This window comes from Lissotriton vulgaris, unplaced genomic scaffold, assembly GCF_964263255.1.
Source record: "Lissotriton vulgaris unplaced genomic scaffold, aLisVul1.2 SCAFFOLD_2567, whole genome shotgun sequence".
Lineage (NCBI taxonomy): Eukaryota > Metazoa > Chordata > Amphibia > Caudata > Salamandridae > Lissotriton > Lissotriton vulgaris.
The window spans coordinates 198,560-217,124 of NW_028252083.1; the positions used below are offsets into that span (position 1 = coordinate 198,560).

At 48.8% G+C, this 18,565-nt stretch overlaps 1 protein-coding gene across 2 annotated transcripts in view; it reads right to left on the reverse strand.

Annotated features, from left to right (window-relative positions):
- LOC147662680 (NOP protein chaperone 1-like) overlaps window positions 1–18,565 on the reverse strand; it is a 105,181-nt gene that overhangs the window by 20,216 nt on the left and 66,400 nt on the right. For both annotated transcript variants that reach the window (XM_086950983.1, XM_086950984.1), the window contains one exon: window positions 17,627–17,763. In XM_086950983.1, coding sequence (XP_086807109.1) covers window positions 17,627–17,763 — 137 coding nt within the window. The remainder of the gene's footprint in view (window positions 1–17,626; window positions 17,764–18,565) is intronic.

Sequence of the window (18,565 nt, forward strand, 5' to 3'; positions counted from 1 at the left end):
AGGCCTCAGGGCGTGGATAGGCCCAACGGCCCGCGTCAACGACCGGAATCGAGCTGATGAAGTAGTCGATGGTTGAGATATAGAAAGTTACTTAGAAGAATTTAAGTACGTTTTTTGCGTTGAACTACTTCGAAAGTAGATTTTGGAGCGGAAAGTTACACCTGAACCTAGTAGCGAAAAAAAAAATCTAAGGATGGAGCTGATGCCCATGCGCACTACCGCCAAGGGAGGATTCACCTATCTCGTGACTACAAAGACTTCTTCCAAGACGACAACAACATACAATCATCCTAGCCCAACACCAGGTGGCGATCTAATGCTAAGTGTGAGATCTGCAGCTCATATGCCTCGAACAGACTGTTACAGGCTGAAAGGGTTTATGGTGGATGCCCAGAGGCAGTGCTTAATTAATAATGAAAGCACAGGTGCCTTACTTTGGTTAAGTCACTTCTGCCAGCACGGTCTCTTGCCAGAGCAGCTGTTTGCCAGGACTGAGAAGTCCTGAACGAACCAACACACGCCTCCTTCTTCCACCCTCTTATTTTTACCTCAGTCTCATTCTTGCAGGTTGTTTTGTATCTCCTTTATCCCTTTGTCTCTGTTTTCACAGCTTTCTTGCCCTTTTTCTTTCACCCTATTCTGCTTTGCTCTCTCTTGGTCAAAGTTTGATGCTGAAAAAATTCTTGGTTCCTAAAAATGAGCAACCGGGGCCACCACCTTCCACTTCTGATATAAAGGAAGCGCTGCCCACATTGGAGTCAGTTCAGGAATGGACTAGTTGGAAGCACGGTTTGTAAGATCGCTCTTTACCCCAGAATCACCCTTGTTGTCATTTGTGTTCATTGCCTTTATGCTTCTGATTGCATTACTATATAATTGTATGCCGCATAAAGTGTAGACATTCAGTCAGGCAACAAGTGGTGCTTTATAGAGGTGATAAAGTAAGAAACAAATATAAGGCGTGAGTTGCGCACATTGCTAGAAATCCTTCAGTTCGACACAGGCATGGAAAGGCTGCTGAAATGTACCATCATCAAATGATCTTCTGCCTTTCCGCAAGACTGGAGAAGCCCTACTTTTGAAGCACGTTGTTGTGAGATCACTATGAAGCATTTATTTGGGAGCAAGATGTGACAGTTGCAAATTGTGCGAGCTAGCCACGCTTGCAATTCGCATCGCTGCACATTTGCTACTGGCACAAAATGAGCATGGCACAATCAGTGCATGTAAAGGTTAAAACAAATATATCGAATATTAAGGTTCAGGGCCTCATGCTCAAATGAGGTCAACCTTGTCACTGACGAGAATGGCCTTCTTCATAGTTCTCACTTTATTTAATTTGCCATCTTGGGCTCCCAGCACTATTTCCACTTAAATTACATTCACTTAGTACAAATAAAATGTTAGTTGCTGAATGGATTACACTCATGTGAGGAAACCTCAGCTGCCAAACCCCACTGTAGCATGAGCCAACTGCCCTTCATTTGTCCCCTAAGCCATTTTTCTTCAGCCTATTATAAAGAATGATTAGTCTTAAAAGTGTGCTCTTTGGGCACAATGTATAAAAAGCATGAAAATAGCTACATTAAATGTGCACTTTTGTAATTTTTTAATAAAACCCTGAGTGTATGGCATGCCCATACTTAATGTAATGTAAAGAGAAAGTTTCCCTCCTTCCTGTAAAAAACGAACCATACCAGCACAGTTAATTTCCAGAGCTGAAATGTTTTGCTTTTGGTTTAACAGCACAGGAACATTTCAGCTCTTGGAATTCGCTTTCTTTCGAAATTACGTCGTACCCCATCAGTTAGGAAACAGTGAAAGGTTAGCTCTTACAGTGGAGTTCGCACCCCCCCCACTGAGATGGTGTTGCGCCCCCCACAGATGGAAGAACTCTGGTTTAGAATATAAAACCTTGGCCTATGCAGATGACATTGTGCTGGTAACTCCGAGCCCGGAAAACGCCCTAGCTGAAAGAGATAAAAGCTCAAACCTGCGGCCATGTATCAGGGTATGCCTTAAACAGGTCTAAGACTCAGTCAAGAATGTGGGGGCTGTGTGTGATGATATACGTGTCAGCTATGTAGCTGGGGATAAATATAGCAGCAGATCTGGGAAAGACTGTAGACAGAAACATTGAGCCAATAATTGCTAAAGCTAAAAAGGATTTTGATAGTATGCACATCTTTCACTAGTTGGGCGGTGTAATGTGGTGAAAATGTTTTTTTTAACCAAACATTCTGTATCTTTTTAGGGATATTCCACTTGAATTTGAGAAAAAATGTTTTTTTTTTTTAATCACTGGAGCACATGGTTAATAGGTTTATTTGGCACAGGGGAAAACTAGGAGGGCACTGCGATTTAGGTCTCTGCCAAGGGTAAGGGGAGGATGGGCTGTTCTTGATTTTAGAATGCCTTATTGTGCGGCAGCCTTTCAGTATATGAGCAGGCTAATCGGGGGAGATGCGACTGATCCGTGGGTTAAATTTGGATCAATTGATATGTACTCAATCTTGGTCCAAGAAGATGCTGAGAAATGCCTTTTGAAATTTACTGAGCCTAGCTACTTTAAAAGAACTCGGTTTAAAACCCTGATGGCTGTATATAAGATTTGAACTGCATTTCCCCCCAAAAAACTGGTATTAGCAGACTAAACGGGTATACTCAGCTCTTTAGGAACCCCATTCTTCCTGGGGACATTTTTTCAGACTCTATAATGGCGGAATGGGAAATGTGTGGGATCCGGAGACTGGGTGATTTAATGGGGCCACACGGAATTTGGCAGTTTATAGACACACAGAATAGTTATGATATTAACAAAAAAAATGTTTAAGTTTCTTCAAATTTTGAGTTTTCCAGGTGGGAGAAAGAGGGAGCCCTGTGGATTTGGAAAAAATTAAATTATGGATGTTATTAGAGAAGGGGAAGATTACACTATTTGGAGGATATATGTATCTCTTAACTTAAAAAGGATTATCTTAAAAAATACGAGAAGAAATAGGTGGATAAACTTGGCGTAGATCAGGAGGACTTTAAATACTCTTTAGAATTCTGCCAAACCGTTTTATGCTCTGCAGGGCTTCAAGCTCAACAGTATAAAACAATCTTTTCCTTGTATTATACTCGTGCAAGGATTGCCCAATGGGGGGGTAGACGAGAAAGAGATGCCCTCGGTGTGACAGTATCGACGCTGAAATAATACATATGTTTGCGCCGTTGCCCTCAACTGCAACCTTTGAGGAAAGTGATTGAATTATTTTTGGATAGAACACTAGAAATTAAAGTCGGTCTTACTCCTTCTATAATTTTGTTGGAGATAAATAGCGAGGACAGGCAAGATCCATTTCAATACTTTCTCTTTATGGCTATGTCAGTACTGCGCATTTGTAGTGCTACAGCCTGGCTGGATAAAGCAGCTCCAACGTTCCAACAATGGCTTGCCAGGTTGTTGTCTACCTGCAATCTCGAGAAGGGGATATATGCGAGAAAGGGGAAAAAGGGGAGGCTGCTGGACAAACTTATCTGGGGGCCTATTTATAGTTGGAAGGAAAACCAGCAGTAATGATCGTCTTAGTGGGTCACTTGGTGCAGTTTTCCGCTTCTTTTCTTTTAGTTTTCTTTCGAAGAGGTATTTGAATAAGGAGGATAAATTATGCCTCACCAATGTTTCATGTCGTAAATGCCATTTGGGGAATTTTGCTGTGGTGTTTGTTTCTTGTTTTTTCCCCTACATATTTGTGTCTCTCTTCGCTGATTTTTTTGTACTGCGAAGTTTGAATAAGTCTCAGAGGATATTTGTATGTTTTCTTGATAAGGTGCTGTGCTAAAAAAAAAAAAAAAAAAAAAAACGATAGCTCTGGGAGCATCAGATAAACAGGGAACATGTAACACTATATGGGAAACATCTGCTTTGGAGACAAACACTTAAGTGAAACATTTTTGTCTTTAACATAAATGTTTGTCTGCTTGTACCCTTCAAAGTGTTAACAAAAATATTGAATATTTTAGCCACAGGCACTACTGGAGCACATATAAGAGTAACATGCTTAACAATAAACCTGGCTGAGAAAGAAAAAAAAAAAAGAAAGGACCTGTAAACAAGATAAGGGTGAAACCTGCACTGGTGTGCCCATTAAACGGCACATTTCCACACCTCCAAGTGTGGGGACGCCAGGGCCAAATTGAGCCACACGACACCAATACCTGGGGTAATGGACCCATATATAGGACAGCAACAATTCCTGACCTTGTTGCCCCATTTTTTTTTATAGCTGTTTAGCATACATACACTGGGGCAGATAGGCGGTGTCAAAACAAAGGAATTCTAAAAAAAGGATATAAATAACACTGTACAACGTAAAAACATAAGCAAACCACAGCAAAGTTACAGTATCAGAAAGCCATATGACATGGCTGAAAACGATATAGGATAACAGCACACATTGGTGACTTTTGCAGCAGTACTATCTTGGACACTATACTGCATGATACACACTCTACTAAGCACGCTTTCCGCTTTTACCGACCTTCCACACTGGCGACCCATGAGGGAGCACTTTGTTGGATATTGTATTTCATGACACTTATTGTTCACCTTATTCAGTAGTACAGTGTTATTTACATTGATTGCTATATCTTTTTTTAGAACTCCTTGAAAAAGGGCTCATAAGCCCGAAATGAATTGGAGTTATGAAATGTGCATACATGATGAATAATGATGCAATGACATACAAGTCGTCTAAATGATATGTTAAAAATATTTTAAGATATCAACAATTAAACACAGACTTTGACAAAACTCAATGAACTTTGTTTGGGAGTCAATCTTCTATGAACCCAGAGGTGTGCCTCACCTAGGGATGCATTCATATGCATGTATGCAATACTTCTTCACTATTCCAAGGGCCCCAAACCAGCGATCACTTTCTGGGGCATCCCCTTGCAAGATACACCGTTATCTCCCTAAACATGAACTAATCCAAGTTGCTTTCCCACGTCTCCAGAGTGGGCGGTTGCACTGCTCCCTACAATTGAGCGATATTTCTTTTAGCCAACATAAACCCTAGAGTGGCCCATTGCGTCTGGGAAGTGTTTAACACGGAGGGTTCCAATATTCAAGAGGCACCTCCTCGCCTCCGGGGACAGGGAGACCCTCAATACCTTGCTCATCCTCTCATGCACTTTGTGCCAGTAAGCGGCAATATGTGTACACTCCCAGATGGTATGCATAAATGTATCTGTGAGACCACATTGCCATTTGTAGAGCCCTGTGTCTGACAATCCCATAAGTACCAGTCGAGGTCCAGTGATATAGATCCGATGTAAAATCTTAAGCTGGACTAATTTCAAGAGAGCTGGGAGGCCCAATAGTACCTCCTGATATCCGGGAGACTAATGCCCCCATCGTACCAACTGAGTGTTAGTTTATTTAGTACGATTCGGGGTCTGCCGTCCCACAGTAGACTCCTCTAAAGACCTCCAAACTCACGGAAATAGCCGGCTGGCACAACATCCAAGGTATTCTGCAAGGCATAGAGAAATCGAGGCAGAGCCATCATATTAAAGAGGGCCGCCCTACCCAGAAGCGAAATAGGAAGTTTCCTCCAGCTGGCAATATCACTCTTGAGTCTCTGTAGTGGGGGAAGAAGGTTACAGGCATACCCAACTGCGGGATCCAGTGAGATGAAAACTCCTAAATACTTTAATCCCTCAGTGTTAACCTGTATGGGTCAATTTCGCGGGGGATAGGGGGGATCTCCCCTCAGGACATACAGCAAGGATTTCCCCCAGTTGATGATTTCCCAAAAGAGATCAGGATATCTAAAACCACAATAAGGGACCTACGGGGGAAGCCAAGTAGAGCAGTACATCGTCAGCATACAGTGATATGCCATACTCTCATCCGGGGGACCACCGCAATCCTCTAATCATTGGTTCCCAACGAATCCAGGCAGCAAGGGGCTCCAAGGCCAAAGAAAAGAGAAGGGGGAATAGCAGGCAACCCTGAGGGGTGCCTCGACCGAGTGAAAACGGGGTCGAGACTCTATTGTTTACCACCACTTGGCTCGGCATACAGTAGACGTATCCACTTGATGAATTCGGGACCGAATCCAAACTTAGCAAGAACAGCCCACAAATAGGGCCACTCAATCGTATCGAAGGCCATTGTTGCGTCAAGCGACGCAATTATGGCTGGTTCCCGCAGAGTGTGAACTCGATCTATGACTCCGTGCAGTCTGCGCAAGTTTTGGGCTGTGTTCCTATGAGGCATGAAGCCAGACTGATCGAGGTGCACTAGGCCGCTGATAACCTTCACCAGTCGGTTTGCCAGGAGCTTAGCTAAGATCTTCGGCTCAGCATTTAAGAGAGCGATAGGTCTATATGAGGCGCAGACCGTTTTAGCCTTGCCTTCCTTGTGAATTGTGACCACAGCAGCTATTCTCTGTTCCCTTGGCAGCATTCCCCGGTCTCTGGATTCTACAAACATTGCTTTCAAGTAGGGTGCAAGTTTATCTGGCCTGAGTTAGTAGAGCTCGATAGGAAGCCCGTTGGGACCCAGTGCCTTCCCAGAATTTAACGAACGGATTGCTTGGGCAATTTCGTCTGTAGCGAGTGGTCTATCCATATAGTCACGTTCTTCCGGGGAAAGACAGGGGAGCTTGATGTCTCTGAGTAATACCTGGGAGTCAGTCTCCGAGCGAGTGGAGACCGACTTATAAACCACGTGAAAGTGGTCCGCAAACCTGTCCAGTATTTCTTGTGGTTCAGTGAGTAATGCCCCCCCCCCCACTCCGTCTGAAGCCCCGGGACAAAACGGCTCGCCCAGTCTCTCTTGTCCAGCCAAGCAATAAGCATCCCAGCCTCATCTCCCAAGTCATACAGCCTGCCCGGTTGTTCCCTGCTAAGAGCCTTAGCCCTGTCCGAGACCAGTGCCTTATAGTTGTGCTGCTTCAGGCTTAACAGATAAAGTTTAGCCAGCGTTATCCCTAGTTCCAACCCACCTTCCAACCTGCAAACTTCAGCCTCCAGCTCCACCAACTTCTGGTTCTCCCGTTTAGAGCCCGCTATCAAGGACAGAGCCTGACCTCTGATGACTGTTTTAAATGCCTCCCACAAGGACTGAGAGGATGATACCGACCCTACATTATTGGTGAAGTGTGGTGGAAGCATTGTTAACTAGGGCATAGGTACCACAACTGAGTGTGGTGGAAGCATTGTTAGCTAGGGCATAGGTACCATAACTGAGTGTGGAAGACCAGGAGATGTTGGGAGGCCCCATTAGAGAACCAGAGATTAGGGGTGCCCTAAAGGAGATGGCCAGGAGCATAACACTGGGAACGGATGACCTCCTGGTGGAATTCTACCAGACCATCGCTCTGGTGCCAAGGCTGTTGGAGATGCATGCTGGAGGCACACGAGCACCGGGTGCTTCTGGACACCACCAGGTAATCTGGGGATCATGGTTCGATCCCCGGCATCGGCGGCAGATTAGCCCAGCACCATGTGACTCTGGGCAATAGCTATCTTAATCTTCCTGACGGCCCCCAGCGCCTACAGACCCTTACGGGTGATTGTGCGCTTTACAAATGTGGATTATTATATTATTATTATTATTATTATTAATATTTGTCTCTGTCTTCAAACCCTTTGGAGATGAATCAGGCGTAGCATCCTACCACCCTCCCTCCATGTGAAACTTAGACTATAAGTTTCTCAGGAATGTTCTGGACAATCGTCTGCTTCCCAACATACATGCCCTGGTGCATGATGAACAAAACAGGTTTATTTGTCGCCGTGGTAACTCTCATAACATAAGACCTTATCCTCAGTAAAGCTCTGCGCTTCGGCTCCTCTGTAGTGATTTTACTTTCCATTGATATATGGGAGGCCTTTGATACCATACATTGGGATTACCTAAGCAGTTATGCACTGGGGAATGGTTGGGGCAGGTGGGTGTCTCTACTCTACACGGACGCTTGGACGATAGACCTGTCTGGCAGTTGAATCTTGGACTCATTCCCACTTCAGGAGGTAATTAGGGAGGGATGCTCGGTGTGACCGCTATGGTTTGCCTTCGGCGTCAAACCATATGCCAGTATAATGAAGACTGAGGGGCAATTCATTAGGTTATGCGACAAGGAGAAGATCAGATCGCTATATGCAAAAGATATGCTTTTTTATTTGCAAACGACCAGCACAGGGACACACTGGGCAATGCTGAGCTAGGGGAGGTGGAGGGGCTCCAAACAAACTGGAACAAGAGTTTGCTTGCATAGTGATGTCCTCCTCAGAGGTTCTCCCTCCCCCATGGTCTCCTGGTTGTATAAGCAATGCTGTCCATGACAGTGGATAACCTACCAAAGGCGCCTGTCAGATGGAAAACCATAACAGAGCAACAATTTGGACAAATATACTGTTTCCAGGAACACCAGGTTTACGTTCACCCATTTCAATTACCTGCACAACACTTGCTTTATCCCCCAACAGACTAAACATGATCTTAAAAACTACCAACATTCCTCGTCCCAGATGTCACTTGGTGGATGCATACTTTGCACACAAAGTCTGGGAGTGCGCTGTAATCATGTAGTTCTGGATGTGGGTCACGGCAGACCTAGAACGAATCCTAGGCAGACCAACGCTCTATAGTGCGGAACCATGACTGCTGGAGCATTTTCAAAGCAGGAATCTAGGAAAGCCAGTAACAGGTTTTTTGACCTGGCACTGGGAGTGACTTTCAGGCATATAGCCAGCAAGGGAGGTCACCGGTGGGCCCGCGACATAGTAGGTGGAAGTTTGATGTTGAGAACTAGGTGATTGCGGAGGGTACACTCATTTGCCTAGAGGACCTCAGGCAGATATCCAAAAAAAGGATGGCAGACCGATGGACGGAATTGATCGATAGTTTTAGCTGCAGGTCCTAAGGAGAGGCTGTGCAAACCGTAGACAGGGAGGCACTACCCAAGGCCCCTAAATTGTTGAGATGAACCGGGAGTAGTGCCCAAGAGCTGACTCAGGCACACACACCCAGGGCTGCGGCGCTGCAGCCTATCCCGTTGTCCGAACACTGCACATTAAACTGCGTGCTGCAACATGTCCTCCAACACTGATATGCTCCAATTTGGACAAGTTACAGAAGTTGTTCTGTGGTTTATTCCCGATTGTTCATGCCGAAAGGGACAAGTTTTAGCCCACACGCCTATTTGTATGGCGTTACACTGCAGACATATTACGTGCTTAAAGGCTTAGTAAAAAAAATATTTTAAAATGATGGCGAAGGAGCTAACAAATAGGGGGATAACATTTGTTTGTAGGAAACGGTGGTTCTACTCCATGTGCAATCAAAAATGACAGTTGCAAGTGAATGATATTCAGCAAGGAACAGTTGCTCCAGTCTGTAAAGTAGTAAAATGCCAGCTCCTACATATGCAGAAGAATAATTTTGAATTAAACGTCTTATCAATGGAAAATTATGAACTGTTAAGGATTTTTATAAATAATCACGGCTCAGCTTGCTGTGTAAAATGCAGTTATGAGTACTAAAGTAATTTTAATTAGTTAATTAAAAAAAAGTTTAGTAGTCAGAGGCTCTGAAAAGTATATTTCTTAGCTTAGGGGCTGACATTCCAGAGTCCCATTAGTACCAGATAGTTTTAATAAATAGGATCTAAATCCCGATTAGCAACATCTTTAATTGCACTGGTAAAGAAGGTACAGAGGAGACCCATCAGCGTATGATCTTTGCAAGAAATTGTATATATCCTTCAAGCTGTCCTGAGAAGTTTGAAGACTAAGTATAAGGTAATGAAATTACGGGGGGCGTGGCTTAGCACGCGAAGCAAATGGTCGCCTGCGGGTAGAGCTCCGCACCGAGTTCCCCTTCCCGACGCTGTTCTCCGGGACAGTTCTGCCCTGAGGCCGCCGAAAACCACCGGCGAGTGCCCCACCAGACCCGACGCGGCGCCTGCCCAACTTTGGCGCGGATCGGACACGCAAAACCGCACCGGGAGGTGCCGGCCGCCCGCGGCCGCGAAAGTTGCAGCCGGCCCGGGCGTGGACCCAGGAAACACCGGGGATCCAGCAGCTGCGGTAGGCCCAGAACCGAGGCCGACACCAAACACTAGCGGACCACGCGCCAAAGCACCGGAGGCCGCCCACCCCCCATGACGGTGAGGAACTGAGGCGAGATGACCTCACAAACCCGGCTGGACTTCCTAAACACGCATTAAGGCGGATCGGCGGGAGTGCCCTAATCGCCAGGCCTGGACGCGTCTCCCCTGCATCGGGAGCTACACTGGCCCTAAATCATAGCGGTGAGGAGTGGTGAACGGCTGGGCTTCGGACGCCTGGGGAGCTAGTGGGCAGTGGAGGCTGGGGCACGCAACACGACGCTCGCCGGCAGCCACGCGCGCCGCGACACACGGGGCCCCGGTCCATTGGCTCCGCAACACAACGCGGCCTGCGACCCACAGGCGCTACCCCAGGCGCACACCGAGGAAATAGCGACGGCTTGAGGGGACGGAGACCCGCACCACCTGCGATCAGAGCGAAGCTCAGCACCGAGCGGCTGCCATACGAGCGGAACCAGCCGCCGCGCCAGCACAACATATAGCCCACTGGGATCCACACAGACCCTGAGCCCCTTGCCATAAACGGGCTCACGACTCAAAAGGGGCACATCGCGGAACCACGCCACACGCCCAGATACACCGCGCAGCACCGAGGTGCGAGGTGCCCAGCAGCTGTCTACCCTCCTAGGAGCGACCGAGTGCCACGCGACCACCACGCAAGCAGAGCCTAGCGACATCAGCAGCCGGGCCCCAACCGGCAGCAGACGACCCTCACCCACCCTTACCCACCTACCCGCCATCGACCAGGCCAGACTGAACCGTGCCGAGACGAGGAGAGCGGACTCCCCGTAGGACGCCGATGTCTGGCGGGACCAGGGCGCGGACTGGCACTGGGGGCACGAGGCCTAAAGGCGACATGAACAAAACTAGCAAAACCACGGACCAGGACCAGACGGCAGCGAAGCTCGACGTCATGCTGGCAGCCATGGAGCGGCTAGAAGAATCAATTCAACTCACACGCACCTCCCTGGCCACTAAGATCGACAGTGTGGCCATAGACCTAACGCATCTCCGCGAAGACCACAAAAAACTTGCTGACCGCACCTCGATGCTGGAGGGAACCGTGAAGGAGCTCCAACCCCAAGCCAGCCGGTCGCATACCCAAATACAGGACTTACTGAACCGAGTGGAGTTCCTTGAAGACCGGGCCGAGGATGCAGAAGGCAGGGCGCGGAGGAACAACGTACGCTTGGTCGGCGTCCCGGAGAAATGGGAAGGGAGAACACCGGAGGAGCACATGGAAAAATGGCTGACATCCATCCTGCCTGAGGGCTCACTCTCGCCTCAATTCGTGGTGGAACGCGCCCATAGAGTACCGACTGCGCCCCTGGCTGCGGGCTCCAACCCAAGGCCCATGCTCCTCCGCATCCTGAATTATAGAGACCGGGACTCCATACTGAGAGAAACGCGCAAACTTGAGGAGGTGAGAATCGAAAACACCAAAGTAATGTTCTTCCCGGACTACACCATTCATGTACAAAGGCAGAGACAATCCTTTTTAGCCGCGAAGAAACGCCTGCGCCAGCAGGGCCTACAGTACTCCTTACTATTCCCTGCGAAACTCAGAGTGATAGCCGGGGAGAAAACCCATTTCTTCACAGACCCAGATGAAGTGGAAGCGTGGCTGGACAGTGGCACTGATACAGCCCCCAGGACCCCGGCAACCCACGCGAACAGATACCAACCTGGCGGGAACAGGAGACGACGGCGCCCGAAGCAGCGAACGCAGGGGCGCACGAACGGGCCAAGGAAGATGTCTCCCCCTGCCGACGCCACGCAGCAGGAAAAACAAGACGCCCTCCGCCTTGTGCGGGAACTCAGCAACTCCCCAGCGCCTAGCGACCCAACCGGCAGCGGCACACAGGACCCTCCAAGCGACGACGAAGCAATCTACGGAATGTCGGACTCTCCTGTGACAGATCCTGGACCGGACGTCACCCCCCAAACCTCGGAATACATCGGCTAACTGTCTCCTAGAGCATATCCACCAAGCCCCCCACAAGAACACTCGAAGGGCCACCCACGTGGAGATTGCGGACACAGACTGAGTACGACTGGCCCGGCGAGACCTCCGGAAAACTGAGAGCTGCACCTCGTCCTGGCGATGGCCCGGCGGACGCTGGGCGGCCGGCCCCCCACTCCTGTGGCCTGCCACCCTGCTGCACACGAATCAAGACACGTAACGTATGGCATTAAATGTTGGTTTTACACCTGTGACTTTTAAAGTTGGGGCTGACTAGGGCCTTCACATACCCACCGGGAAGGGGAACGACCCCTCTTCGATGATTCTACGAACACTTGGCCAGCTGCTACTGCTAGCACTGCACGGCCGCCCCCAGAACTGAACTAAACTTTGTTACTCTCCTTGAGAGCATGGACGGGAGCACGTTTGCCCACCGACCTCTTGGTATTTCGCATGTTTGCGATGTTCATAGGCTATCTGTTTTATTGGCCACGTTCACTACCTGTTTTCCCCCTTCACAAGACTGCAATGGCGTGCGGGCCAATCACTATCCCTTACGAACTACGGGCGGGCGGGGGGTGGGACGGGGGGGCCACTCGGGGAAGATCGTCAATGCAAAGCAATGTCTGTGATCACTATATGCACATGGAACGTGAGAGGGATGCACACACCGTCCAGACGGTATCAAATATTCTCATACCTCAAACGCCATAATGTACATGTTGCTCTCTTGCAGGAGACGCATCTCTGTGCGAAGGAAGTCACCACCTTACGCCGCAGATGGCGTGGCCACCTATACGCCACGCACCACTCTTCTTACGCTAAGGGGGCGCTGGTATGGATACGTCCGGGCACCCCATGGAAAATGCAGGACGCCTTGGTGGACCCCGGGGGGAGACATGTAGCAGTCAGGGGCAGGATAGATGGGAACCCGATAGTGCTAGCCTCGATATATGCACCCAACACAGGGATACAGGATTTCTTAACACAACTGTCCAGCACCCTGGCGCCATGGCATGGCACACAGTGGATACTGGGCGGGGACTATAACTGTACACTGGACCCTTCCCTAGACCGTTCCCGTCCCCCGCGCCCTAACTCCCCAGCTCTTCACGCAGCGCGAGCCCTCCTAGATTGGTCCGCGCAATGGGACCTGCTAGATGCATGGCGTAGCCACAACCCAGACACCAGGGCCTACTCCTTCCACTCAGGGGCACATAATCTGCATGTACGACTAGACAGATACATGGTATCCAGAGACTTACTACCGGCGATACGAGACACGCAATACATGGGCCGCACGCACTCGGACCATAACCCACACTTCATGACACTCACCTGGGAACAGCCGCGACCACCAATCCCCACCTGGCGACTACAACCAGACCTCTTGCTTGACGGCACATTCAGAACCTCGATAGGGGCGCAAACAGCACAACACTTCGAGGAGAACAACAACACTGCCTCCACACCCCAGATAGAGTGGGACGCGTTCAAAGTGGTCCTGAGGGGGCTATGCCTCGGAACCCAAGCACACACCCGCCGACAGCTGGAAGCAGACCTGAAACAGATAGAAAGGGATTTACTGCACAAAGAACAAGAGGCGACGGGAGGGGATGATACAGAGCTGCTTGAGGCTAGGGCAGAACACGACAGGCTGATAGGCAGACTAAAACAAGTCAATTTCACTGCACACTCAGCACGCACACACCGCTACGGCGACAAGCCGGGCAAACTCCTAGCCTGGCTGATAAGGCGAGAAGACCGCTCCGCCCCGGTAACGGCCATAAGCCCTACTGCGGATACCGTGGTATACACCCAGGCGGGCATACATGCAGCCTTCGTAGCGCATTACAAGACACTATATCAGTCGCAAATGGCCAATCCGCAACCGGACATCCAGGCATACCTGGAGGAACTCACACTTCCCGCCCCGACCGATGACCAACGAGACGAGCTCGGAGCCCCGTTGGTAGCGGAGGAATTACGTGAGGCCATATTCGCCCTCTCTAACGGGAAGACCCCAGGTCCGGACGGACTGCCTGCAGAATACTACAAAGCGTATTCTGACATCCTGATTCCCGAGCTGCTCAGAACATACTCGGCGGCTCTAGATGACTCATCCTTACCAACATCCATGAACGAAGCCATACTAGTATCGCTTCTCAAACCGAACAGGGAAGGGGTGCTCCTCGGGTCATATAGGCCGTTAGCTCTGCTCAATACGGACTACAAAATCCTGGCATCAACACTGGCCCGTAGACTAGCGGCCCTGGTACCGGCCCTGGTACACAAGGACCAGAACGGGTTTGTCCCAACGAGATGCACCTCCCAGAACATCCGGAGGCTGTTCCGGGTGCAGGAATACGCAGCCCAGACGTGGCCAAGATCGGGTTGCCTGGTGTTGGACCTAGAGAAAGCGTTCGACTCTGTCGAATGGCCCTATTTATCGGCAGTGCTACGCAAGTTTGACCTGGGCGATGACTTTCTAGAATTGGTCGGCCTGCTATATGGGAAACCTGAGGTGAGGGTACGCACTGGCAAGTTGGTCTCAGAGCCCATAAAGGTTAGAAGAGGCACCAGACAAGGTTGCCCACTTTCCCCACTACTATTCTCCTTGGCGATTGAACCACTGGCTGAACGGCTGCGCACCAGCGGAGCACTGTGGGGTATCCCGCTAGCGGATGGCACGCATGCAGTGTCGCTATACGCAGACGATTTACTCTTATATATCAAAGACCTTGAGAATGTGCCGCAGGAACTGTCGGACATCTTCCGCACGTTCGAATTGATGTCAGGCCTCAAAGTTAACTGGGCCAAGTCGGGGGCTTATCCGTTCACCCCCGACGCTCCGGACCCGACACTTCACATTAATAATGAACGACTGACATGGTACCAAACCACGTTCAAGTACCTGGGCATTCATGTACACAGGACGCCCCCAGACATTTTAGACGGCAACCTGACACGGGCCATAACGTCTGTTCGCACACAGGTCGCCTTCTGGAAAACTCTACCCATCAACGTGCCCAGCAGGGTAACCTTAACGAAAATGATAATACTCCCCAGGCTCCTATACTACTTTGCCAATCTCCCACTCTACATCCCGGTCCGCATATTCAGAGAGCTGGAATCCATGCTCAGAGATCTGATCTGGAACACAGGCAGGCCGAGAGTAGCACTGATGAAACTCTACAACCCGGTCACTGAGGGCGGCGCAGCAGTCCCGAACCTAGAGCTCTATTACCTAGCAGCACAGGTGCAATGGGCAGTGGCCTGGATTTCGGGCAGGAATCTCGAAGACACGGCTACGGACACAGACGTCCTTTCCCAACTGCAGGTACTCACCCTATTTCACCCGCTGACGAGCCCTAGGAAGCACTCGCAGCTACACGTGGCTGTAGCCACGAAATGTTACGACAGATGCTTACGCCTCACCAGACCCACCATACCGTATGCGCCAGCACTACCGCTCCTGGGCACCCCCAAAGCCACGTCAGTCGTGACAGAGGCGACACTGGCACAGTGGACCCACGCAGGCATAGAGACCATGGCAGATTTGTACGCAGATGGCGCTTTGCTCTCCTTCGAGGCACTGACTGCTGACACGGGACTACCCGCGGGACAATTCCTGCAACATGCCGCAATACTGCGGACACTTACACGGAAATGGGGGAACATCGCTGACGAACCGCCCACACACCAGCTAGTGCAGTGCATGCACGTGATGGGCAACGGGACGCACGTGGTGCACTGGCTGACACAGGCGCTACTCTCGCACACCCAGCACACATTGCAACCTCTCCGGGACAAATGGGCGGAGGACAGAGGGAAGGCATGGACGGACAAGGAGTGGGCGGCGATACTCTCAGGCCCCCGCAACATTCCCCACAATGCACGTTTCAAACAGATCCAATTTTATGTTCTACACCGCGCATATCTATCCCCGGACAAGATAAACTTGTACTTCCCGGGCACGGGAGCCAAATGCCCGAGGTGTGGTACGGAGGGAGCGGATCTCCTCCACATGCTGTGGCAATGTCCCCAGCTTCGGGCATACTGGCACTCGATACTCACGACACTGAAACGATGCACGGCAATGTCGATCCCGCTCTCGTGGGAGGCGTGCCTCCTGGGGCTCTTCCATAGGACCAAACTGAACAGGGTGACTTCCCGCTTCTGGGACCTTGGTCTCATCACAGCCAAAAGACTCATCACGAAGCACTGGAAGCGGGCGGCACCACCAGCGGCGGAGCACTGGCGCGCTTCACTAGATAACTGGGCGAAAGCGGAAAGTATATCATTACATAATGAGGAGACGGCGGGATTGCGTAAATACCCCATAGCGGCGCCTTGGGACGATATGATCCGCTCTTTCCACAATGGACCCCAGGCACCAGATACTCCTGAGAGACAGACACCCCCGGATGGGGAACATAGCGATGACCAACACACCCCAGGTGCCGCAGACGACAGACACAACGCTCATACACCTGACCCCTAGGCACCCCCCCCTCTACTCCCCCCCCCCCGGCTCAGCTGACACGCCAGGATTGCCGACACCCTCCTGCATCGCCAGCGTACTTCCCGCACGTGCAAGATCGGACACGAGCCTGCTGAAACATTGCTACTGGGTCCTCCCCCCCCTCTCTCCTCGCCCCCCCCTACCGTAGGCCCCACCAGCTGCTGCACCGCACGCCCCACAATCCCAAGTTTGACACCCCCACTCCGTTACGTTTACATCGAAGTAGCTTGATTGACAGGGTACAACCACTAAGACAGCATGATCACGCACTGTTTGAACGCTGACGTTCTCGGCGAAATGTTGTGATATACTCTGCAGACTACTCCATGATCTATGTATGCATTACCTTGAATATTGAATCTTCATACATTGAGACCCTGTATGGCATATGCTTGTATTCTTCTTTTCTCCTTTGCATTTAATAAAAGACATACTTAAAAAAAAAAAAAAAAAAAAAAAAAATGAAATTACATTCATTTTCCATTGCGAAGCAGGATTTTGAAGGAAACAAAGAATGGAACTGTTGGGTCTTTGTGGATTCGATAAGGCTGTTTGTCTCACCAAGCCAATAAATGCTATGGAAGCAACTGCATTTGAGGAGAAATGTTACTTACTTGAGCATCTTGATGCAGATATTTCTGTTTATCTGACTGAAGAATAGCACCAGTATGGACAACACTAGGTCACCATCAGTGGTATGCCTACAATAATTTCCTTCCTGAGCATCTTGTCAAAGTGAGAAGCGAGTATGCTTTAGGCCCAAGTCTATTTAGTATTTGCAGATGGATAGAGAATGCATTATGGGGAGTGTACATTTCTCAATTTTTCAATGAACAACACAGATTGCTCAGTCCTAGTGTCAGCTGGTGCTAGATTGGCACAGCATAACTATACAACAAGGAATTAAATGGCGATGGACAAGGAAAAAGGACAAGCTAGCCCTCTGCTGGAGAAAAACTGGAGAACCCACAATTGTACATCAAAAATAAATGATGTAGTAAGACTTACCATCTCAATAATGTCTGCAGAAGCATCATCTAGGTTTTCTATATCAAAATGGTTCACGGGTGCTGTTGCCATTTCGTTTTGGAGCTTCTCGTTTGCTTGTGCCATCTTCGGTAGAAAGTCTTGCACCCTGCTCAATACTGAAAAAGAATCCACTTTTTCAACACTTTTGTGCCAGTACAACTTCAGGTTAAAACCCACACACAAAAAAACAACTTCTAGGCAGATGCAAAACTGCACACAAAAAAAACAACAACAAAACTGAGAACATTATGGAAAACATTACACAGCAATGCACCTTAGCATGGTTTTCAGAATTATGCTCTATACACAAAACTAACTAAAATACTTGATTGAAGGAACTTGTAGACAAACCCTGAAATTCTGGAGCTGCAAAAGTGACAAATTGGTCCTTGATGGGTAACATTATAACCACTACTCAAAAACAAGCATTTGGAATGCAATAGGTCTCGCATTAGGAAAGTTTGAGCTATTGGTATTGTAAATTACACATTTTGTATTTATGTTTTGTTTTTGAAAATAACAAAATTAATTGCGGTCTCATTTACAATGCCAATAGTTATAACTCTCGCAAATGTGACACCTATAGCATTTGTAATGCAATATGTGTTGTATTTACATGGCTTACATGTATTGATATTACAAATGACAATGGCTTTCAATTTTTTTTCCAATAATTAATACTTAAATAAAAGTTATTGTAATTCATATGGGCAATAGCTTAAAATTTTGTAAATAACTTTTGTGAAGATTATGTTCAGTGTATTTAATTGTGACGAAAATCCAAGAACAGAAGTGAAATATTAACATCTTTTTGTTACATTTGTAATAAAGCTTGAAACATTGAGAAAACATATTTGAACCAGGTGTTGTTAAATGGTTGCACAGATTAATGCTGTGGTGGCACTGAGTGATGTTGTG